Source organism: Equus quagga, chromosome 13, assembly GCF_021613505.1.
Source record: "Equus quagga isolate Etosha38 chromosome 13, UCLA_HA_Equagga_1.0, whole genome shotgun sequence".
Classification (NCBI taxonomy): Eukaryota; Metazoa; Chordata; class Mammalia; order Perissodactyla; family Equidae; genus Equus; species Equus quagga.
The window spans coordinates 32,834,946-32,860,070 of record NC_060279.1 but is presented as its reverse complement, the minus strand read 5'-3'; the positions used below and the strand labels follow the sequence as shown (position 1 = coordinate 32,860,070).

Below are 25,125 nucleotides of genomic sequence, written 5' to 3'. Positions count from 1 at the left end.
AACGGCCATTCTCCCAAGAGCGTCATCCAGACCAGTTGAGAGAAAGCACAACCCCTGGGTTCCTGTACCTGATTTCTCTTGATTTGCAGGTTGTTGACATCTTCATAAATTGTCAAGAATTCCGCTGGGCTGGCCTCTGTGAGAGGAAGGAAGCAAAGAGCAGAGTTTCAGAGACCTCCAGAAGGCATCCTGTCCAGGCTTCTGATTCTGGGAGTCTCACCTCCATCCCAGATGGCCAAGACCTCGAGAAAGGTTCTGGAAAGGAGGCAAGTTAGCGCTCTTTCCAGGATACACAAAGAGCTCAGGCCAGCAGCCACCCCTGTCATCACTACTCTGTCAGGTCAGGCAGATCCCCACCAAACCAGCCACCTGCAATAAATCTGCACAGCGGGGATCAGACTGTAAATATTGGGCTGCCACCCCAGGAGGCAGGAACTGGAGAAAGGGCCCGGTAGCCACTGCTTCCCCTCCCCCAACCATGTACACACCTATCCAATGTTCCCTGAGGAAAAGCACGTGCTGTGCTCCCAGGCACAGGCTGCTGGGGAGGTCAAGTCGGCCGACAGTACCTCCTAAGGACCCTCCACTTACGTGACTGTTTCCTCTTCCTCCTCCACACACAGAAGCAGCTGAGGGTGCCGAGGAACAGAGCGAGTAGCAGAATCATGGTGATCACCAAATAGAGCAGAGGGATGGATTCTGAGGGATAGGAAGGCACGAGGCCTGAGTGCTCACTGAGCTGGCTCTTCCCCCCCCACACCTGTCTGCTGCAGGGGCTATCTCAAAACCCATACTCCTCTCTGGCATGGCTGGTCTCCCCACCTTAATTCACCTGTGAATTTGCCATCAAGATTGTCCCTCTGCTTAATTGGGTGGCCTCTCCCAATTAAGGAGGGATGCTAAGAGCATGGCTATTTATATCTGACAGGCCTACCTCAAACTCTAATTCTATAAGCTCTGTGCCCTTGCACAACTTCCTTAGCCTCTCTGAGCCTGTTTTTCTCACTTATAAAAAGGAAATAATGGGGGTTGCCCCATGGCCAAATGATTAAGTTTGCACACTCCACTTTGGCGGCCCAGGGTTTCGCTGGTTTGGACCCTGGGCGCAGACCTAGCAGTGCTCATCAAGCCACATTGAGGTGGCATCCCACATAGCACAACCACAAGGGCCTACAACTAGAATATACAACTATATACTGGGGGGCCTTTGGGGAGAAAAAGAAGAAAAAAAAGAAGATTGGCAACAGATGTTAGCTGAGGTGCCAATCTTAAAAAAAAAAGGAAATAATGTTATTTACATGGGGGTTAATGACATGATCTAATATATGTAAAGCATCTGGCACAGCAAATGCCACATCAATCCATTCTTTTGGTTTAACTCAACAAACATTTATTGTACGCCTCGTATGTGCCCGGCAAGCCTTCCATTTCACCTTCCTGCTAACCCTGCCTTCGCTGCTCCTCCTCATCTGAACTTTGACATTGAATGTCCATGTCGCACATATAGCCTGATATATGACGAGGGGAGAAGGGAAAGGAATAAAGTGCTCCAGGTGCCAGCTTTACAAACATTATCTCATTTAATCTTAACAGCAATCCTCTGAAGGACTTATTATTAGCATCCCCATTTTACCCAAGAGAAAAATTGAGGCTCAGAGAGGTGAATGAATGGGCCTGAGATCACCCAACTAGTGAATGATGAAGCCATGGGCTGACATAATCCAAAAGCTAGTGTCCTTGTCACTATACATTGCTTCGGCTTGTTCATTTCCTTTTTGCCCATGAGCACTCAGTTTTTTGACCCTACTTGGCTATAAGTTCCTTCAGGACAAGAACTGCCAAGTTGTCTTTTCCCTGTAATGCCCATGCCGATGGCACACTGAGTCTTCGTTTATCTAATACAAAGTGGTGCAGACTTAACTCAGGGTAACCCTCAGGATGGGTGTAAGCAACAAACCAAGAACTCTTGGCACCCCTGTGATCTCCCTGATGCGTGACCCACGGTACTGCTGTACAGCGTGGTCACCTCTTGGGCAACTATGTGGTTTGGGGGCCTTATCACTTGGGAAGAGGAAGCAGATCTCCATCCGTCTCTGAAGGGAAGGAAATAATGATCAGCAGCCATGGCAGGGCTGTGACTCACTGAACTCAGCATTCCCAAGGTGAAGGAAAAACTCGCATCTCCTAGGAGATTCTTGATGGGGATAAAATTCTTCCCAGACTAAGAGAGGCCTGGCTATAAAGGGACTATGTGCTAGAAGCCAGGACCCCCTGGGGAAGGGCTGCGAGGCACTGGGGGAGGAGCCAGGAGATCTCATACCCAAGCCTGTCTTGCACCTAAGCCTGGCTGTGGGGTCCAATACCTTCAGCCTCTGTTATAGCCCAAAGTGCTCCACTTACTCTGATAGGCACTCTGACAGTCCTGAGTGAGGGTGAGGGTGAGGGTGTCGGATGCCCAGCTGACAGGATTGCTGACATTGCAGGTATATGTGTGCGAGCCATTGACATCAATCTGCTGCTCCAGGTAGGTGAGGTTCGTCGACGAGCGGATCAGCTCACTCCCTCTATACCAAGCATAGGTCACGTTGCCACCCCTGGAGACCGAGCAGTTCAGAACTGCCTGGCACATCCCTCTGTCTACAGCCTTCACCTTGCGCTGCAGGCGGGGCTTCTCAACATGATCTGGAAGCAGAGATTCTGATCAGAAAGGTGCAGGAAATGCAAGCCCTGCAGGAGTCAGAGGGGCAGGGCGAGCAGTCCTGGGGACTCACCAAATACAGAAACTTGAAACTGCCTTCCCCAAACTTTCCCAGAGCTATCGGTGACCTCCAGGATGTAGAGGCCGCTGTCCTGCTGCTGAGCTGCCTTGATGAGAAGAGTCAAGTTCTCAGTCGTAAAAGTGAGTCTATTCTTGAAATCTTTCAAAATCCAATCTTCGTAGTCGATTTTCGTAGAACCATTTTTCCAAGACAGTATCCAATAAAGTCCTGGCTTTGACGGCAGCTGCACCTTCCATTCAACAGAATTTGCCTCTGTCTGCATGCTCAGAGGCTGTAACCGGAGAGGCTTTCCTGAGAGTCCAACCACACGGACAGCAGAATCTAGGAATTCTAGGAAAAAGAACCCAGGCTGGAGGTGGCAGGAAGGGTCAGACCTGAACACTGCGGGCAGTTGAATGTGACTTCCCTTAAGCCAATAGGATAGGGGTGTGTATGAGGAGCCCAGAGCCTAAGAGAACCTGAAAGTGGACTTCCCTTGTCTGCCTTCCCTTCTCACCAAGCTCTGGGCCTCTACTCTGAGGGCTCTGACAGATCAGTAAAAATAACTAAAATCTCTTGAGTACTTGCTATGGGACAGGCGAGCTTAAAACACTTTACATGTCTTAACTATTTCACTTCACAATGATCCTGCAAGATGTTTATCCCCATTGTATGGGAGAGCAAACTGAGTTAGAAAGAACTTAAAAGTAACTAGCCCAAGTCACACAGTAAGAAAGATGAGCTTGAAATCAAGTCAATTTGGTTTTACAAGATAAATGCTTAACCACAGTGTTATAAACACCATATCTGATGTGACTCCCCCGTGCAGCACTGAGGCAACCGCTAGTGGCCAGCAGCAACTGCTGGAAATTCCGAATGGCCAGACCCAGTAACACTAGCCCTCCGAGCTGAATTCATGGCTCCCTCCTCTATCCTCCCATACAGCTAGATTCATAATCCTCTCTTGTAGCACTTGGCACATCCTGCTGTGGTCATTACTCATTAATGTTTGCCATTTTTTTTGTCACTAGAAAGTCTCCACAGTGGGCTGGCCCCATGGCAGAGTGGTTAAGCTCGTGCACTCTGTTTCAGCGTCTCGGGGTTTCGCCAGTTCGGATCCTGGGCACAGACACGGCACCGCTCATCAAGCCATGCTGAGGCGGCATCCCACATGCCACATCTAGAAGGACCCACAACTAAAAATATGCAACTATGTACCAGGGGGTTTGGGGAGAAAAAGGAAAAATAAAATCTTTAGGAAAGTCTCCACAGGATTGCTCCATAGAAAACAACTAAAAAGAGAAAACTAAAACTACACTGCCCAGACATATCTCAGTACTTCCCTCTCTAGGGATCAAGATGGGAGCTAATGAACACAGGAGTGGGACATAGAGCTACTCGTCACTGCCCACCTTAGAACGGCCCAGTGCATAAATAAAGAAAAGTGGCAGTTTCTGTGGTCATTTGTGGCAGAGAAGCTATGCGGCATGGCCCAGTAGATGCAGGAAACAAAAAAGTCTGTCTGGGTGGGATGCGGAGGGTCAGGGAGGATTTGGAAGGAGAATATAGATGGAGATAGTTATACAAACAGATCTGTTAAAATGGAGGACATTGAGAAGAGAACAATGGAGAGAGAGGGATTTTTAGATGTCCATATGCATTATAAATGCACTCATTCCTAACCACATCTTCACCCTGGCATTACCTCAAGAGACTGAGTAAATAATTGGAGGACTTGTAATTACTACTAAGTTGATAGAATGTTTCTTTGATCTTGATCTACTAAGCGTAAAACATATGATGTTCCTATTCTTATTCCTATGACTTGTACTGGCTCTGCCTGTTACCAAACCAAAAGCAGAGACTGTGCTGTGCATCTCTGTGTCTTTGTCTCCCGTATTCCTAGCAGCATATTTGAGAACAGGCCAACCTCCCTTGCATTGCCCAAAGATCCTGAGAATAAAGATGAATAGAAAAGTAATTACTAAACCTACAAAAAGGGCATACACTGTCATCATCAATTACTCAGTCTTTACTGAGACCCCACTATAACTGGGGCCCTGAAGAGTCAGGACCTCTTTGTGTATAAGACTCCAGATAATTTATGATCTGGGAACAGAATATACTTTTATTCTGCAGTATATACTTAATGGTTGAGATAAATAATCATCTAAGAAATTCTAATTCTGATAATGGAAGACCGGATTAAGACATGCTAACCAACCCTCCACTGAAAATAACTAGAAAAAAAAATGGGCAAAATATAAAACCATGTTGTAAACACATCAGTGAGCTAATAAAACAGTGAAATATTATGGGGCCAAGATCTGGAAGAAGGAAACTTAGAGAGGTGAGACCAGCATTTTTGACTGATATTCCCTGGAGGGAATTTTCTAATTCCATAAAAAGCAGGAGAAAAGCTGAGAAGCCCAGCAGAGCTTACAATAAACTCGAGGAACTAAGAGAGCATGGAGTTCAGAGAGCTCCTCTTAAGAAGTGGCTATACCTAAAATCTATCAGATTTAAGCCTGGTACCATAAAAACACTACACACTAAGAATAAGACTGAAGAAGAAATAGACCGGCTCTCACAGGCACTGAAGCCTAGTTTTGAATCATCTCAACCCTGAATTGGATTAAAGTGATCTAGAATTTCTAGTATTTCTAAGCTAGCAGCCTACTAGAGGCAAGTATAAATTATTCCTGGAGGAAAATAAAACATCAACCAGAGCATTAAATTATTTCTAAAATTTTTCATACATAATGTCCAAAATGAAATAAAAAATGAATACGCATAAGAAGAGGAAACATGTCTGAAAACCAAAAGAAAAACCAGGCAATAGAAATAGACTCAAGGGGCATCTAGATAACAGAGTTGTCAGGCATAAACTTGAAAGTAATTATGTTTAGTATGTTCAAGGAAATAAAATATAAGTTGGAGAATTTCAGCAGAGCACTAGAGTGATAGAAGGCAAAAACGGCCATGACCCTTGCAATGTGACTTTGCAGTTCCTCCTATCACAAATAGATAGGGTTCACTTCCCCATCTCTTGTAACTGGGCTGGTCTTCTGAATAGAATGCAGCAAAAATGATGTTGTGCCAGTTCTAAGCCTAGGTCTGAAGAGGCATTGCACACTTATACTTGTTCTCTTGGAATCGTATCTATCTGACATGTAAACAAGCCTGAGACAGCCTGCTGGAGACTGAAAGATCACACAGAGCAAAGGTGAATCAACCCAGCTGAGGCCAACCTAGATCAGCCATCCCCAGCCAACCTGGAGGCTGACCATACATGCACGAGTGATACAGGCTGAAACCAAAAGATGGCCCAGCTGAGCCCAGTTCAAATTGCCAACCAGCAGATTCATCGACTAGATAGTTGCTTGTTGTTTTAAACTACTAAGTTCTGGGGTGGTTTATTATGCAGCAACAGTTATCTGATAAACTGGATTCTTTAAAAGAACCAAATGAAAATTGTAGAAATGAAATACAAAATAACAGAAAACAAACTCAATTGAGAGGTATAAAAGCCATTTAGATGCCACTGAAAAGGGAATTAGAAAACTAGAAGATAAGGCAGAATAAAATATCCAGATTGGAGTACAGAAAGACAAAGGGATGGAAATGCATAAGAAAGAGTGAAAGAGATATCTGAGATATGGTGAAAAAAAAGTCTAACTAAAATGTAGTTGGAGACCCAGGACAGGAGACAGAGATGGTGCAGAAGAGATGATGGATGGGAATTTTCCAAAGCTGACAATAATCAAGAAGACAGATTTGTAAAAGGTACTACACACCCCAAGCAAGATTAAAACAAAACAAAACAGAACAGAAAACCTTAGGCACATCAAAAAAATTATGGAAACCAAAAGACAAGGAGAAAAATCCTAAAATAACCAAAGGGCGAAAAATTCCCTTCACAAAGGAAACAATTAATAGCTGACATTCCAATATAGATGCTAAAAACCAGAAGACAATGAAATGATATCTTCAAAATGCTGAAAGAAAATAACTTCCCAGCTGAAGCTTTATACTAGTAAAAAGATACTTCAGGGGCTGCCCTGCTGGCATAGTGATTAAGTTTGCACACTCCGCTTCAGTGGCCCAGGGTTCACTGGTTCAGATCTCTGGTGCAGACCTACACACTGCTCATCAAGTGATGCTGTGGAGGCATCCCACACACAAAATAGAGGAAGATTGTCACAGATGTCAGCTCAGAGCCAATCTTCCTCACCAAAAAAAAAAAAAAAAAAACTTCAAAAATGAAGATGAAATAAAGGCATTTTAAGAAAATCAAAACTGAAAGAATTTGTCACAAATAGACTTGCACTAAAGGAAATATCAAAGGATACTCTTCAGACAGAAGGAAAACGATCCAAGATGGAAACTCTAAGATAAGAAAAAATGAAGAGCAAAAGAAACAGTAAATATGTAGTTAAATCTAAATGAATGTTCACTGTGTAAAGACATAATAATAATGTTTTTCAGAGTTAAAATATGACAGAATTAAAATACAAACAATATTAGCATTTAATTCAGGAACGGGACAAAAGAAGTTAAAGTGCCTTGTCCAGAAATTGACAAAAAGTACTATCCTTATATAAGCTTTTGATAAGCCAAGAATGTATGCTCTGAGGGGCTGGCCCTGTGGCCGAGTGGTTAGGTCTGTGCAGGCAGCCCAGTGTTTCGTTGGTTCGAATCCTGGGCGCAGACATGGCACTGCTCATCGAACCACGCTGGGGCAGCTTCCCACATGCCACAACTGGAAGGACCCACAACGAAGAATATACAACTATGTACTGGGGGGCTTTAGGGAGAAAAAGGAAAAAATAAAATCTTTTAAAAAAACCCCAAAAAAGTATGCTCTGATCCCTAGATTAATTGCTAAATGAACACTAAAATAATACATAATGGAAAAGCTAATACATAGTGTGAAGAAGGAATGAATATACTCAATCCAAAAAAAAGGAAATAAAGGACATAAAAAGAAACATAGAATAAGTGGGACCAGAGAGAGTAAATAGTAATATGATAGAGTTAAAACACACAATTACGTTAAATATAAACAGACTTAGTACTCAAATAAAAGGCAAAGTTTATCAGACAAGATTTTAAAAATAACCTAACTGTATACTACCTACAAACACCATTTAAACGTTTTTTTAATGGAAAATATATTCCATAAAAATACTAACCATGAGAAAGCTGGCGTAGCTATATTAATATTAGTACCAGTCTACTCTGACATTCTGACACTTAAAGTCTAGTTAGAACTTTAAGGTAAAATGCATTACTAAATATAAAGAGAGATACTTCATAAAAATACAAGGTCCAATTCACTAGGAAGATATATAATAAATTTGTCTGGACAATTCAAAATTTGCTTCAGCCTTTAAAATATAAATAAAAAATTTACAGAAGTAAAAGGAGAAATATTTTAAAAATCCACGGTCATAGTAGGAACTTTTAATACATACCCCTAGTAACAGATAAAAAAAAAAGCAGGCAAAAAAAATCAATAAGAATATAGAAGATTTGAAAAACACAATTGATAAACAAATGACCTAAATAACCTGTTTAGGATACTGCACCAGTAATGTCAAAATTCACATTCTTTTCAAAAATACATGAACATTTATAAAATTTCAACATATGCTGGGCTACAAATCAATATAAGGAAAGATACCTTTCCTAAAAAATCTCTATTTGTTTGAGTGAACCCAAGGGTAAAATAAGAAATCACAATGGAAATTAGAAAATATTTTAAACTAATTATCAATGAACATTCTATATATCAATACACATGGGATGCAGCTAAAGCCATGATTAGAGGGGCAATTACTCTCATAATTACATATGTTACAAAATAACAAGGCTGAAAATCAATTATCTAAGCATCAATCTCAAGAATCCACAAAAAGAACAACAAATTAAGCTCATAAAAAGAGAAAGGACTCAGAGAAAGAAGAAATGGAAAAACAATTACACAATAGAGAGGATCAACAAACCATTTTTTATTTTATAAAAAGATCAAATATGGTAAATGGATAGGCTGATCAAATGAAATGTGAAAAGGTACAAATAAGAAATACCAAAAATTTAAAAAAGATATCATTACAGATCCTACAGACATTAATAAAATTAAGTTATGAACTGTTTTCTGTCAATAAATTTTAAAATTTAGATGAAATAGAAAATTTCTACTATTAAGTAAATTCAATCTATACTGAAAAACCTTCTCACAAAGTAAACTCCAGAACATGATTAACTAATTTGATCTAATTAACATATATAGAACACTAGTCACAACAACAGCAGAATATACATTAATTTCAAGTGCACATGGAGCATTTACTAAAATAGATCACATGTTGTGCATTAAAGGACACCTCAACAAAGTTCAAAGTATTGAACTCATACAGATTATGTCCTCCAATCACAGTGGAATTAAACTAGAACTCAATAACAGGAAAATAACCAGAAAATCCACAAATGTTTGGAACATAAGCAACATATTTCTAAAAACTCATGAGTCAAAGAACAAATCACAATAGAATTTCGTAAATATTTAGAACTAAGTGATAATGAATATCAAAATGTAGTGTACAACTACAGTAGTGCTTAGAGGGAAATTTACAGTTTTAAATTCATATATTAGCAAAGAAGAAAGTTTGTAAGTCAGTAATCCAAGCTTTCTCAAGAAAATAAAAAAGGGAATAGTAATTATAATTATGAAGATGATAATAATAACCCAAAGAAAGTAAAAAAGGAAGGAAATAAAGGCAAAAGTAGACAACCATGGAATAGAAAGCAAATATATAGTGGAGAAAATCAGCAAATCCAAAAGTAAGTTCTTCAAATAAAAAATGTAAAACTTTAAGTATCTCTAGCAAAATCAATAAGAAAAAGAGTTAAAGTAAAAGGACAATATCAGACATGAAAAAAAGACATCACTAGAGATCCTACAGACATTAAAAAAGATAGTAAGAAAATATTATGAACAACTTTATGCCAATAAATTTGAAAATTCTGACTAAATAGCTAAAACTTTTTTCCAAAATGCAGATACCAATCCCAACACAAGAAGAAATAGAAATTCTAGAGTCCTATATGTATTAAACAAATTGAATCCATACAAATCTTCCTACAAAACCTCAGGTTCAGATGACTTCACTAGTGAATTTTCCAAGCATTGAAGGATTAGTACTGAACTCTTTCATAGAATAGAAACTCATTTTTGAGGCCAGTAAAACCCTGATAGCAAAACCCAACAAGAACTTCATAAGAAAGGAAAATTATAGGCCAATGTCTCTCATGAACATAAATGCAAATTGAATATTAGCAAATTGAACCTAGCACTATATGAAAAGAATAATATGAGATTTATCTGAACAATTGAGATTTATTCTAGGTATTCAGTTTATTAACATTTAAAAAATAGAGTGTAATTCACCAAACAGAACAAAAGAGAAAAATAAACTGTCTTAATAGGTGCAGAAGAGAGTTGTTAAAATTCAACACACATTCATGATTTTTAAAAAAACTTTCAGCCAACTAAGAAAAGAAGGGAATTTTCTTAATATGATAAATATTTCTACCAAAAACCTACAGCTAAAATATTCAGTGATAAAATATAGAAAACTTTCCCTCTGAGTTCAGGAATAAGACAAGGACTCATAATCACCTCTTTTAGTCAACATTGTACTGGAGATCATGACTGGTTTAACAAAGCAAGAAAAATAATGAAAGGAATAAATATTGGAAATGAATAAGTAAAACTCTCACTATTAACAGATGATATAATTGTGTGTGTAGGAAACCCAGAGGAAAATGTAAAAAACTATTTAAATATATAAGTCGGTTTGGCATGGTTGCTGAATATAAGGTCAATACACAAAAATCATTTCTATTTCTACATCTTAGTACAAACAAATAGAAAATGAAATTTTGAAAACAATACTATCTACAGCAGCACAAAAAAGTCTAATGTCTAGAAGTAAACTCAACAAGAAATGTTTAAGACCTATACACTTAATGGACTAAAGATTTCTGAGAAATATTTAAAGAGCTAAATAAATGAAGGAGTATACCACGTTTTTTATTGGAAGCTAATATTGTTAAGATGTCAATTCTTTTTTTTGTTTTTTAAATGATTAGCTGGGTTTTTTTTCTAGATTGGCACCTGAGCTAACAACATTTGCCAATCTTTTTTTTTCCTGCTTTATCTCCCCAAATCCTCCCCGTACATAGTTGTATATCCTAGTCACAGGTCCTTCTAGTTGTGGCATGTGGGACTCCACCTCAACGTGCCCTGACAAGCAGTGCCATGTCCATGCCCAGGATCCCAACAGGTGAAACCCTGGGCCGCCACAGCAGAGTGCATGAACTTAACCACTCGGCCACAGGGCAGGCCCCTCAATTCTTCTTAAGTTAGCCTATTGACTCAATAGAATTCCAATAAAAATCCTACCAGGTTATTTTTACAGAAATTGATTTTCTATAAAAACATTCTAAAATTTATATGGAAATATAAAGGACCTACAATAGCCAAGGCAATCTTGGTGAGGAAGATTGGCCCTGAGAAAACATCTATTGCCAATCTTCCTCTTTGTTTTTCACCCCAAAATCCCAGTACATAGTCATATATGCTAGTTGCAGGTCATTCTAATTCTTCTATGTGGGATGCCACCACAGCACAGCCTGATGAGCAGTGCTAGGTCTGCATCCAGGATCTGAACTGGTGAACCATGGGCCACTGAAGTGGAGTGCCCAAACTTAACCACTGGGCCACAGGGCTGGCCCCAGCCAAGGCAATCTTGAAGAAGAACAAAGCTAAAAGATTTTCACTATCCACCATGAAGACTTATTATAAAACTTGAGAAATTAAGATAGTATGCTATTATCTCAAGGATAGAAAAAATAGTCAACAGGATATAAGAGTCTAGAAATATACCCACATTTATATAGTCTTTTCAACAAATGGTGTTGGGTCAATTGGATATTCATAAGAAAAAAATAAACCTTAACATCTCTCTCATATCATATATAAAAATTAATTCAAAATAGATCATAAGTTTAAATACAAAATCTAAAACTATAAAGCATAGGAGATTATCTTCTACATCTTGAGGTAGATAAACATTTCTTTAACATGACAAAAAAAATCACTAACCACAAAAGAAGACTGATAAATTGGACTTCATTAAAACTTAGAACTTCTGTTTGGCAAAGATAACATTAAGAGAATGAAAAAGCAGCCACAGACTGGGAGAAAATGTTTACAATATATATATTTGACAAAGGACTCATATCCAGAATATATAAAGAATTCCTACAAATCAATAAGAAATAGACTGGCAACCCAATAACAATAGCATGACAAAATGACAACAGACTTGAGCAGACAGTTTACAAAAAAGAACACCCAAACAGCCAATGAGCATGCAACAAGTGCCCAATGTCATTAGTTATCAGGAAACAAAGAGATTCCACTATATCCCCATCAAAATAGCTAACATTTAAAGGATTGAAAAATTTCAGTGTTGGCAGGGATGGGAAGCAACTAAGACCCTCCTTCATTGCTAGTGGGAGGGTAAATTGGCACAACCACTTTGGAAAATTATTTGACAATATCTTTTAAAACTAAACTTACAGATGCCCTATGACCCAAGGGAATTTGTACATACTCAAGAAAATCCAGTGCTTATGTCCACAAAAACATACAAGAATGTTTATCATTCTTTTATTCATAATAATTCAAAATGGAAAACATCCCAAATATCTATCATCATTAGATAAAGACATAAATTATTTTATATTCATATAATGGAGAATTACACAGCAATGAAAAATAATAAACTACTTCTACAGGCAAAAATGTGGATGAACCTCACCAGCAAGGTGATTAGCAAAGAAGCCAGACATAAAAAAGCATACAGTGAATCATTCTATTAACATGAATTTCCAAATCAAGGAAAACTAATCTATGGTGAGAAAGGTTAGAATATTGGCTACCTTTGAGGGGATTATCAACTTGGAGGGGGCACAGAGGAGCCTATTGGGGTCTAGAAATGTTTTACATCTCGATGTGGGTGGTGGTTACATGTACATACATATATAAAAGTTCAACAAGCTTTTTACTTAAATTTTGGGCACATAATAAAAAGTATCAAAAATAAAAGAGGAGAAATAATTACTTCATAGAGTTCTTCTGACCACTGAACTAAGATGTACTTTGATAAGAGCAAAATGTAATGTTGTCACCGCGGAAGCGTTACCACAGCCAGAGTGGACATATAGAAGATTTCCTCACTTATCTCTTAGCTAAACGCAACTAAAATGGTTCTGTCACCCAAATCTAACACTTGGGAAGGGATGTCCCACCCCACGAAGCAATTCTCCAAGACCAGCTGGGTGTCCTATAATTCAACTCAATTCTGACACTATCTACCTGGAGATAGCATCAGATCCCACAGGTTAAGGACTCAGTCCTACAAGAGTGCCCTCTGCCCCCCACTACAGACTCCAGGTGATAACCTGGACTTCTGACCCACTGGCTATAGATTAGAGGTTCCAATGATCCCCTCCTTGGGTTCAATTAATTAGCTGGAGCAGCTCACAGAATTTAGAGAAACGTTCTACTTACTAGATTACTGATTTATTATAAAAGAATATAACTCAGGAGCGACAAGATGGAAGAGATGCATGGGGCAAGGTATGAGGAAAGAGCATGGAGCTTCCATGTCCTCTCCAAGCTCTCCACTCTCCCCAAATCTCCACGTGTTCACCAACATGGAAGCTCTCCCAATCCAGTCTTTTGGGTTTTTATGGAGGCTTCATTACATAGGCATGATTGATTAAATCATTGGCCATCGGTGACTGATTCAACATCCAGCCCCTCTCTCCTCCCCGGAAGTGGGGGACAGGAGAGGATGGGGTGGGGTGAGACTGAAATTCTAACTCTTTAATCACCAGATTGAGTCCCTGGCAACCAATCCCCAGCCTTAGGTTACCTAGGTGGTTTCCTTCTGTCGCCTCGTTAACATAACAAAAGACCCCTTTATTGCTCTCACCACTTAGGAAATGCCCGGGGTTTTAGAAGTTCTGTGCCAGAAGCAGGGTTGAAAACTAAATATATGTTTCTTAAAATAAATCACAATATCACCCCATCTCTTGGCTAAATATCAGAAAAGTCTTCCTGATTCTAAATTGCTCAAATGACAACCAGAAATCATTGGATCTGAAAACTTAGAAAGGTAAAATAGACTAGAAAGTAGATTAGGCAAATTTACAGACTGAGAAAGAAAATATCCTAAACCTAGATTCCAGGTACATCTTTAAGAATGAATGAGACCCTCTGAGGCAATGAGAAGACCATTGACTCCTTATTCAACAAATATTTGTTGAATATTCTCTGTGTTTAATGAATACTCATTGCATTAAGGCAGAATTTCTTAACCTTGACACTTGAAATTTGGAGCCTATTAATTCCTTGTTGAGGGGAAAGTGGGAGCTGTCCTGCGCATGGTAAGGATGTTTAGCAGCATTCCTGGCCTCTATCCATTAGATGCCAGCACCCTTGTCCCCACTCATGACAAGCAAAGTCATTTTCAGACACTGCCAAATGGGCCTAGGGATGGAAGCGTGGGGTGCAAAATTGCCCCCAGTTGAGAACCACTGCTCTAGACTTTGGGATATAGGGGTGAGGAAGAAAGACAGGGTCCCTACTCTCATGAAACTTGCATTCCAGCTGGGGTACACATCATAAATAAGTGAAAAATTAAACAAAATTCTTTCAGGCAGGCATAAGTGCCATGAAAAACATTTAAGAAGGTGATGTGATGGAGTGTGGGGACTTCTACAGATTCATGGCCAGGGAAGATCTCTTGGAGGAGATGACGCTTGAGCTGAGAAATGAAAAATATAAAGGGTCCAGTCAGGAGAAGAGCTACAGACAAAACATTCCAGGTAGAGGGAACAGCAACTTCAAAGGCCCTCTGGGGACAGGGAATCAAGCAGAAGGTGCATGCTTATGCAGAATATTAGAGATGGAAGAACTAAGAAGGATGGTTTTCATGGTAGCATTTGCAAAGAAATAGATACAAGTCATAAGTCTTCATTTCCTAGAAACAGGACATCACCTCCATAGACTATGGAAAAGGGAGAAGATACAGCAACTAGATTACTTTAAAGAGATTAGCCCAGGCAAGTGGAGTGGGGGAGAGTTTTGAATAGAATGGTACACAGAAAGATGGAAGTGCCCCTCATACATAACAAGCAAGTGCTAACGGGTGAAGATATGGAACTCCTGGATTGGTTAACCAGCAATAGCAGGGTCAGTCATGTGAAGGGTCAAGGCTGAGGCCCGATAGAGAGCTGCATCAAAGCATGTACGTTTTACTAGCCAGGCACTAGGCCAAGTGATGAGAATCCAAATCTCCACCCCTAAGGCACCAGTGGGCCAAGACTACAGGTGAATCTTGAGGATTTCACAGGAGACAACACCAAGAGCAATAAGTCAAGCCAAGTCTAAGGGGTCCAGTAAGAGATGCTTGCCACAAAACCAAAGTGTATAGGGCAGGGCAGATTTAAAATAAAATTTGGAAGCCAAATCATAACAAGAGAATAACAAGACCAAAATAGAAGCATGTGAGGATAATAGTTGGGAGCTGTGAAGAGCCAAGATAGTTGGTGCACACATGGGTGCACCTTACTGGCTCAAAGGCGGGGCTGAAGTTCTGCCAGTACACACCAGAAAGCTGTCCTGGTTTCTCAAAGTGGGCCTCTGTTAGGAGTGGTTGTTGCTCATGCTGTCCCTGATGAGGATTTTAGGCTGGTTACTTTTAAAACTGCAGATGAGAAGGGGGCTGTGAGGAGTGGAATGTGCTTGCCCTTTGATGAGAGATATCTGCATTTGTGAAGGAAGTCTCCATCTGTGCGGGGTGTCTCCCTCTCTGTACCAGGAGGAAGGCAGGATGGCCTTATCTCTGGAAACTCTTAATGGGGAAGACAAGGACTTAAGTTGTTTACTGTCTGGCAACCTCCTGTACCTGCCCCCCCCCCCCACCATCGTCCTTTGTCTTTAGCTGAAGATAATATTTAAGCGGTGGCCTCTGCCATGTACTTATTCCGGTTTGATTCTTATCTAAAAGTTATAAGGCCACCCAATAACCAGACCCTACAGGCACTGGTACCATTTTAACAACTCTTTTTACATATTCTTTCCTTTGTCTTGTAAAGAGGTAACTCACATACCTATGCCTTAAATTTAGCCTTACTCTCCACCTATGTTTGCAGCAGCAGCGGTGGCAGCAGTAGCTGTGACTGCCCATGGGTCCTGTCCCCATGCCAGCAGCAGCAGCAGCAGCAGTGGCGACAGCAGCAGCTCCTCCTGCCCATGGGTCCTGTCCCCACGCAGCAGCTCTGACTGCCCATGGGTCCTGTCTCCATGCTATTCCACACTATTCTCTAAATAAAAGAGCACTATTGCCAGACCTCGAGAGTCCAAGAAATCTTTCTTTCGACTCCTCGGCTCACCCACCCCGCATCAACCTCACTCTTATTTTAAAGAACGAGGTTTTTAAGGGAACTGGACAAAGACATAAAAGAAACGTTACAATCCCTGTCTTACTGTGCTTAGAGAAAGATGGACCAAAAACAGCTAACTCAGATGCAATGTGAAACGTGCTATGGTGGTATGCCCAAGGTGTGATGTAAGCACCAGGAAAGCGTGCCCCACTCTGCCCTGGGGCACTAGGAGTTTTTCCCAGAGGAAGTGACCTAGGAGCTGCCAGGTGGTCCCCTGGTCTGCCTGGTGGATGGAGAAAGGAGTATCAAGGAGGGCATTACAGGCAGAGCGGCAGCCCAGGTAAGGATAGCCACATTTCTGGCTTAGAGTCAGGTAAGGATGGTAATAAAGCTCTCTCCAGAAGGTTTGGAGAGCGAGATGATAGAACATAAATTTAATTTTTAGGAGTTTTTGGTAGTCTTATTTTATTTTTATCTTTTATAAAATTGTGAGAAGTAGCACAAATATTAAAAGGTGCCCAAAATATAAATGCATTATAGATTAATGAATGATTATAAAGTAAATTCCTATATAACCACCACCAGATCAAAACACAGAACTCTTTCTCATTCCCCTTTGCTATCACAAAGTTGAATATGAATTATACAGGAAAATGATTAAGTTATTGACTAGACTGTTAAATACTTAAGGAATCAAGTATAGTCCTGAGGCTATACTGCCTTTTTGGTCATTTTCAAAATTATACCATTATATTTTCTTTTATTTTTATGTAATATTGTATTAGTTTATACACTTAAGAAAGGTTTGTCTCCGAAAGAAAAGGAGCTAGGAAAGAAGCTACAAGAAGAACACCAGGTGTTACTTTGGTTTGTTGTTTTGGTTTTTGTGAGATAATAGAAAATACAAATATTGGTCTCTGCCCCTGGTTCCTGGAGCAGGGCTTCTAAAACACTTCGAATTTCCTAAGTGATAAGAGTACCTCTTGTTCAATTATTTGGTCTTTGACTCCGTCCCTGACACAAGGCTCCTAAAACCCTTGTAAATTCCTAAGTGTTAAGAGCACTAGGAGCATCTTTTGTTCTAATGAGGCGACTCTGAGCGGGTTGCTGGATGGCTCCTGGATTGGGGGTTGGTCACCAGAAAAACTAAGCGATGGTTAGAAGCTTAGAATTTTCAGCACCGCGTCCCACTCTCCAGAAAGGGGAGACAGGGCTGGAAATGGAGTTAATAATTGATCATGCCTCTTTGAGAAAGCTCGATAAAAATCCCAATAGCACAGGTTTCGGGGAGCTTCCAGGTGGATGAACACATCCAAACCAGGAGAGTGACACACCCCAACTCCACAGGATCAGAAGCGCCTGCACTCAGGACCCTCCCAAACCTCACCCTATGTATCTCTTCATCTCGCTGTGCTTCTGTATCCTTTATCATATCCTTTAATAAACTGATAAACATCAGTAAGTGTTCCCCTGAGTTCTGTGAGCTGCTCTAGCAAACTAATCAAACCTGAGGAGAAGGTCATTGGAACCTCTGATCTATAGCCAGTCAGTTGGAGGCACAGGTGATAACCTGGACTTGCAACTCACATCTAACGTGGAAAAGGGAGCAGTCTTATGGGACTGAACACTTAACCTGTGGGATCTGATGCTCTCTCCAGGTAGATAGTATCAGAATTGAGTTGAATTGTAGGACACCCAGCTGGTGTTGCAGAGAATTGCTTGATGTGAGAAAAACCCTCACAATGGGGGACCAGAGATGACAGAAGTGAAGTGCTCTGTATGACTAACAAAGGAGACATGCAGGAAAGAAAGACAGGAGGGAAAAACCAGATGGTTTTCCACTAAAGTATTTTACATAGGAGGAAATTGAACTAAGAGCAGAAAGCCAGCAGGAAAGGAGCAGTTGAAGAAAGATCAGAGACATTAACATGGACCAAGTGGGTCCTGGATGACCTCCTGGATGAAGCAGTAATGTCCAGAGCACACGGGGAAGGACTGGCTAAGTAAAGGAGGAGAGCATCTTAGCACAAAGCAGAGGCGAACGTGTTGCCCCTGGGAGTAAGTGGAGCAGGTTGACGTTAGGGAATCCCTCACTGGTGTCTCCAACATTGGGGAATTGTTAGTGGGACTGGCAGAATCCCTAACTGGTGTCTCCCTTTTCTTGGAGAAGGACGGTGTAGGCTGAGAGAGGCTGTGACAGTGGAACAGACCCTTGAAGAGATGATGAAGTTTTGGAATCACCTCTTTGGGAATGGGGGAAGCTGTGGATCAGAAACAAGGATTCCCGAGACAGTGAGGCCCAGCTGAGACTGCAGGCTCTGAACCTGTCGTTGCTCTTTGTTCTTGAATCTTTTTCTGCACCTTCGACAGCCCAGTGTGGGAATGAGGAAGATTGTCAGAGTGAGGCAGGGCTGGATGGGGCTGGGGGCTGGGGTGAGGTTGTGAGGTGGATATGGTGGAAAGGCAAGGGCTCAAGTTACTATGGTCTGGGTATTGTAACTGATACAAAAAGACTGCAGTCCCTGTCCAGAGGGGGGTACATGCCCAATGGAGAGACAAGAAATGCCAGTATGAACAGCTAACTTCAACACAAGTTCTCACATACTTAGTGAGAGATAGAGGAGGCCCCAACAATGAGTGCTGGATTATTCAGAGGGGAGAGCCCACAGCAGATTCCGGTGGTCAGAGGTGGGCCCAGGGCTGTTGCTACTGCTTAGCAGCTTCAGGGCCCCTCTTCCGGTGGTTAAGAACAAAGAGGTAAAACAGTAGCTCTGCAGAGGGAGAGCAGAGGACAGGTGATGAACTCAGCCTCCTCTGACCTGAACCTGCTGCTGGGAGGAGGGGTGAGGCCTGAGCTGGGGGAGGGGGAAGGGGAGAGTCTCAGAGTGGTATAACTCCCACCAGCCAACAAAAGGATGTTGAGGTTTTCTCAGCTCAGGGTTATGCCATCAGGCTTGGGGGGAAGGTAACAGAAGTGGTTCCTCCTGGTGCCTGAGTGAATAGAGCCTGGTTGGTGAGATCTCTCAAGTGCTGGAGCAAGGCCAGCCCGAGTCAAGGCGGAATCCTAAAGTAGACAAAGTGGCCTCCAGGGCTCACGTCGCACTTCACCTTCTCTCTTCCTCTCAACCTAGCCTCATCCTTGGCGACTTCCTATTGACTTTATGCAACCCCCTCACCTCCATCAGACATACTTGGCCCCTGTCCCACCCCTTGTACCACTGACCTGAATCATCTCATCATAATACTGTCTTCCTCCAAGACAGCAAGTGCATTTGCCTTTTATGAGTCCCTTCAAACCCTGTGTTTTCTCTACTTCTGTTTAGGCTATTCCTCTGCTTAGATTCTCCTCAACTTTGTCCCTATCTCTTGCACTTTTATTTATACTTCAAGGCTGCTTCCCCAGTTTCCCCACCTAAAAGGCACCCCCATCTTCTCAGTGCCCTTTGTACCCTAAGTGTAGCCTGCCTATCAGCGGTGCTTGGCATTTTCTGTCTTCCCTTGTAGTTATTGTCATTGTACGTGCCTATTTTCCTCGAACTATCTGAAAGAGTCTTAAGGATAGAATCAAGGTCTCTTTCATCTTTGTTTCCCCACAAAATCTTGTATAGTTCTTGGGGGCATAGTAAGGGCTTAATGAAGCTACTTAGCTAATTAATTAATTAGTTAAATTCCAGAATGCATCTCAGTTAACTTCCAGAAGTGACTCTGATGTGGGATTTTCATGTGGAATACCAGGAAAGCCACAGCGTTGTGGTTCCTTTGGTTTTGACCTTCACCTTACAGGCTCCACACTCCTGTGCTTTCATCTCCCATTCGCAGGCCCTCAGAACAAAAAGCCATGGCCTGGAAGCAACAGGGAACGCTCATGCACTGTTGGTTCAATCACTTGGGAAAAAAGCTTGGCAGCATGGGGATGATCTTCCCCCTAGGGATGTATGCAAGAGTCACATATGAACAAAAGCATGTACAAAATGCTCAGAGAAGCATTATTAGAACAGAAAGGAAAAAAACCCTAGAAATGACCCAAAGGTTCATCAATAGTAGACTGGATGAATAAACTATTATAAAGTCATACAATGAAATACTATACAGCCATGAAAATGATCAGCTACAAGTAATAACATAGATAAATCTCATCAGATGTTGAGCAAAAGGAGCAAAACACAAGAATACATACCGTATGATTCCATTTATATACAGGCAAAACTATTAGAAATCAGAATAGTGGTTGTATTTGTAGAGAAGAGACGAGGTCATGGATGGGAGAGAACATGGGGGTAGATACAAAGATGTGTTCATTTAACAATAACTCATTGGGACAGCGAGATGTGCATTTCTAATTTTGTGCACCTTTCTGTACACACCCCACACTTTAATAAAAAAGGTTTGTTTGTGGGCCGGCTATCCCTAGAATGATTTTTATAGAACTGGGTCCCTCCTGGATGGTGCAGTAGCCCTGAGTTCTCTGAGTCCCAGTCTCTTCCTGTGCCCAGCTACTTCACCAGTCACACTTTGAGGGGAGGTGCAATGAGGAAGAAATGAGCAAAAATGACTCGAGCCTTCTTAGAATTCGCCTGGACCCCAGCCAGAGCAGCTGCAATCAGAGACTCCTCCCTGAGAAGTGAAAATTTCAGCCCAATCTACATGAACGGTGGCGATGCTTAGGGCTAATCTGTGAGATGCTGCTCCTGTCCTTTCTTCTGCCTAGCACATCTCACCCCAGGCCCTGCAGCCCCTGGGCGTTCACAGCCTCCAATGTGTCCTTTGGAGTTTCCTCAGAATGCACAGCCAAAACCTGAATTTAGGGTCCAATATGAACTTTCGGACCCAGGCCCACTCCTGTGGACAGTGATTTGAAGGTCCCTGCTCCCCAACACATCTGACCCCAAAATCATTCTAATCTGCCTCTAAGATGCCTGAAAATAATCCATTTATTCACTCAGCTATCATATTTTGAGCACCTAATGTGTTGGGCACTTCGTCATGTGCCAATCACAGCTGTAATTAATATTGACTCATGTGACAGATTTGACTCCATGAGCCAAGGGGCCGTGTACCTACTCACTCCTGAATCCTCGATACCTGGCCCGGTGCCTCATACAGAGCTGCTCAAAACATGTTCAAGGGAGGAAGGGGAAGAAAGAGGGAGATGTTATTGTGAAAACAATTAGAATATTTTACAACAGGAGGTAATAATATGATTAAATGTCTTGAATACATGTTCCTTTAAGTTAAAAATGTTGAAGTCTCCCTAAGATCCTGGTTATGACAATGAGAAACCCTCAGAAAAGGTCACACATTAAAACTTTATCATCTTGGGGCAGGCCTGATGGCCCAGTGGTTAAGTTTGGCATGCTCCGCCATGGTGGCCTGGGCTCAGTTCCAGGGTGCGGAACCACACTACTCATCTGTCAGGTGCCATGCTGTGGTGGCAGCTCTCAAAGAAGAACTAGAAGGATTTACAATTAGAATATCCAACCATGTACTGGGGCTTTGGGGAGACAACACAACGAAACAAAACAACAAAAACAGGAAGACGTGTGACAGATGTTAGCTCAGAGTGAAACTTTCCCAGTCAAAAAAAAAACCCAAAACACAAATTTATAAACAAAACAAAACAAAATAACTTTACCACCTTATCTCAGGATTCTCTAACTCGCATTCTCTTTGATTAATTAAAGTCAATAACGTTACCGAATAGTCTCTTTTTGACTCTGATTATAAAATTAAGTGAAATATATGCCCCAGCTCCAAAGAGCTGAATAACATGAGTGTCCATTTTGGGATACTTGTTGTCACTCAACATCTTTCTAGGCACTTTATATCCTATATCTCATCTAATCCTCACACATCCCTATGAAGCAGGCACCACTGTTGACTTCATTTCATGGGTGAAAAACTGAGAAACAAGAGGTTAGTTAACTTCCTCAAGGCCCCCAAAGTAGTTCCTGGTTTAAAATCTAGAACAGCTGTTCCCAGTGAAACTCTCTAGTAGCCGGATAAACTCTCACTTTATTCCAGGATGATTTAAAGTATTCACTCATTCAATAAATATTTTTTGAGGGTCTACTTGTGCCAGATGCTGTTCTAGATGCTGGAGATACAGCACAAACAACAGACACAAGCCCTGGCCTCCAGGACCTTACATTCTTGTGAGGTAAAGAGAAGCCTGGGAGACAGAACATAAAACAAGTCAACAGTACAATATGTGACACGGACACCAGCGCTGCAAAGAAAAAGGAGTGGAGTTGCAGGACGGCGGGGTTGACATTCTTAGTGGGGAAGTCATCGCTGAGCAGGTGGTATGTGAGCAGAATGTGGAGGGGTTGAGGGCAGAAGCTCTGCGGCGAGCGGTGAGGTGAGGGTGGGGCAGGAGCAGCATTCCAGGTGGAGAAAACTGAGTGCGAGCCCTGGAGTGGAGGTGCTCGAGGACCCGCGGCCAGTGTGGCTGAAAGGCAGTAGCCAGAGGAAGAGGAGGTGGCCAGGGCAGCTGGATCATGAGGGCCACTGTCAAATGGAGGCTTTTACTCCGCACGAAGGGAGAAGCATTTGGAAGACTTTTGCGAAGCTCAGGCATAATGACTGAAGGTACACGATCCTGGTTGGATTCTGGATCTAGAAAAAAGTGCCATGAAGCGTATTATTGGGAGAATTGGTAATATGTGAGTACGGACAGTGTATTTGATTGTATCAATGTTAAATTTACTCAATTTGATAATTGCACTGATATGTGTTATGATATGGGAATTTCCTTTCTTAGAAGATATGTGCTAAAATATTTGAGAGTAAAGGGCATGATGTCTGCAAATTACTCTCAAATCATTCAGCAAAAATAATTATTATTATATATTTACATACACACACATGTATATGGAGAGAAAGGGAAATAAATTCTCTGTGAGGAAATGTTAACAACTAGCAAATCTAGTTGAAGGAAATATAAGGATCTTTTTATTATTCTTGCAACTTCTCTGGAACTCTGAAATTATTTCAAACTAAAAAGCTTGAAAATTAAGACTGATAAACAGAGCTGTTTCCATCAGCTTACACCAGGCCAGGCCCACAGACACAGGACACAGCAAGAAGACAGAGAAGCTCCCTAAGAGCGAAGTCCACCCTCCCTATGCCCACAGGATCACTCAGCCGCTTCGCCCTGCAGTGGTCTGGCATAGCCATGCCCAGAGACAGTGCTGAAGCCCGGGGCATGGGGACAGAGGCAGCATCGTCCCCCTGTTACACAGGCTCACAAACTCAGAGTTAGCCTCAACCTTCTGTCACTCTCATCCCCAAAGCCAGGCACAGAATCCTGCCAGTCCTACCTCAGCTTTCTGATGTGCTTTCGAGGCTACTTAGATCAGGTTCCGACCTAGCTCTCTTGCCTAGGATCCTGGGTCATTGGGTCCCACCAGCCCACACACATGGCTCCAGACCTGTTTGCTCCCTGTTCCCAGTCACGCTCCACCCTCCCCTGCCTGTATTCATCACAAATGTCAAGACCCCCTAGCCTAGACTGTCTTCTTGAAGGACACAAGAGTGCTCGGGGGCTCAGGAATTGAACTGAGTACCCAGGGAGGGGAGTTTATTCCATATTGGGCTTCTCACAGCCACTGGACAAACACCTTGTGCCTCAGTTTCCTCCCGTCGTATCTGTGCACCCTCCTCTTACTCAACCCCCACCCACGATGCCCCTTGAAGAACCGCTGACCTAAAATGCAGGCTCTAAATCTCAAAGCACCTTAGACTCCAAGGTTGGAGAAAGAGGGGGAGCAGCCCTCCACTGAGTTCCCCCCAAGTAAACATGAGATGGCTCGGCACCCAGCTGACAGCTTCCAGTTTGCTGTGGAGCTTCCTAATATTGTCTCCTTCTCCCCGCTTCCCCACGCCCTGCCCCTAGCCAATATTACCCTAATAATTCTCAGGTACCCATGGCCTCTGGGCTGCTGGAGGAGCTGAGTGACAAGGGACCAGGCCACGAAGGCAAAGCCTCTGTCCTGATTGTTGGCCTGCCCTCCCTTCCTCTGTGCTCCACTTTTCTCCCTGACAGGGAGCAATCTGTCCGTCTCTGAGCTCCAGAACCACCCAACTTCCTTGTGAAACACAAGCCCAGAGGCCACTTCTCCTCTCTGCTGGTAATCGCACCAAATTAGAGGGTGTTTCCTTTGTCCTTCTCATAGTCAAGGGGAAGACAGTTTCTGCCCACTATACAGAAAGTTAAACTGAAGCCAGTGGAAAGGCATCTCCTTGCCCAAGGCTTCCTGGATTATTGGTGGTGTGGCCCGGTGCTCTGCTCAAGGACCTCCCAACCCACCACCAGGCTGTCCTGTCTGACTTAGCCTGTCAGGAGCTGCTCAGAGTCCCAGTCCCGGATGACCACATAAGCAGTACAATCTAGAGGCTCTGGGCTCTGATCTCCCTGAGGGCCACCGCCACTAGTCCATGCCAGTCCCCACCCCATGACAGGCTGGGCCTCCTTACCTTGGCCCTGGTACCTCTTGGGGAGCAGGAGAAGTATGAGGGCAAGAGCTTGTCCCAACATCTCCAAAGGACAGAGGGGCCAGGCTGGCTCGTATCCCACCAGATGCTCTGCTGTGCACAGGCTCAGCAGTTGCCAGTCAGCAGGAGAGTGACAGGGAGCAGAACTGTCTGTCTGGCCACAATTTCCTCAACTTGAGTCTGTTCTCATCGGCTGAGAGCTAACAAGGCTGCTGAGGAAGCCCCAGTCCCTGGACTTGGTCTGACAGTTCCCACAAACTGAATTTGCAGGGTTTGCCTCAAGTGGGCGGGTGCTCGGAGTTCACAGTGACTCACAAAACCAGCTTCAAAATCTTGTCCTTCGCTC

The 25,125-nt window shown here is 42.3% G+C and overlaps 1 protein-coding gene across 2 annotated transcripts in view; it reads right to left on the bottom strand.

Annotated features, from left to right (window-relative positions):
• The window catches only part of CD244 (CD244 molecule), a 32,619-nt gene extending 7,723 nt beyond the window's left edge, over positions 1-24,896 (bottom strand). For both annotated transcript variants that reach the window (XM_046683321.1, XM_046683322.1), the window contains exons 1-5: positions 24,762-24,896; positions 2,772-3,110; positions 2,401-2,682; positions 592-699; positions 69-136 (exon numbers count right to left, since the gene is read on the bottom strand). In XM_046683321.1, the coding sequence (XP_046539277.1) occupies positions 69-136; positions 592-699; positions 2,401-2,682; positions 2,772-3,110; positions 24,762-24,822 (858 nt within the window). In that variant the 5' untranslated portion in view covers positions 24,823-24,896. The remainder of the gene's footprint in view (positions 1-68; positions 137-591; positions 700-2,400; positions 2,683-2,771; positions 3,111-24,761) is intronic.
• Positions 24,897-25,125: the final 229 nt, after the last annotated feature.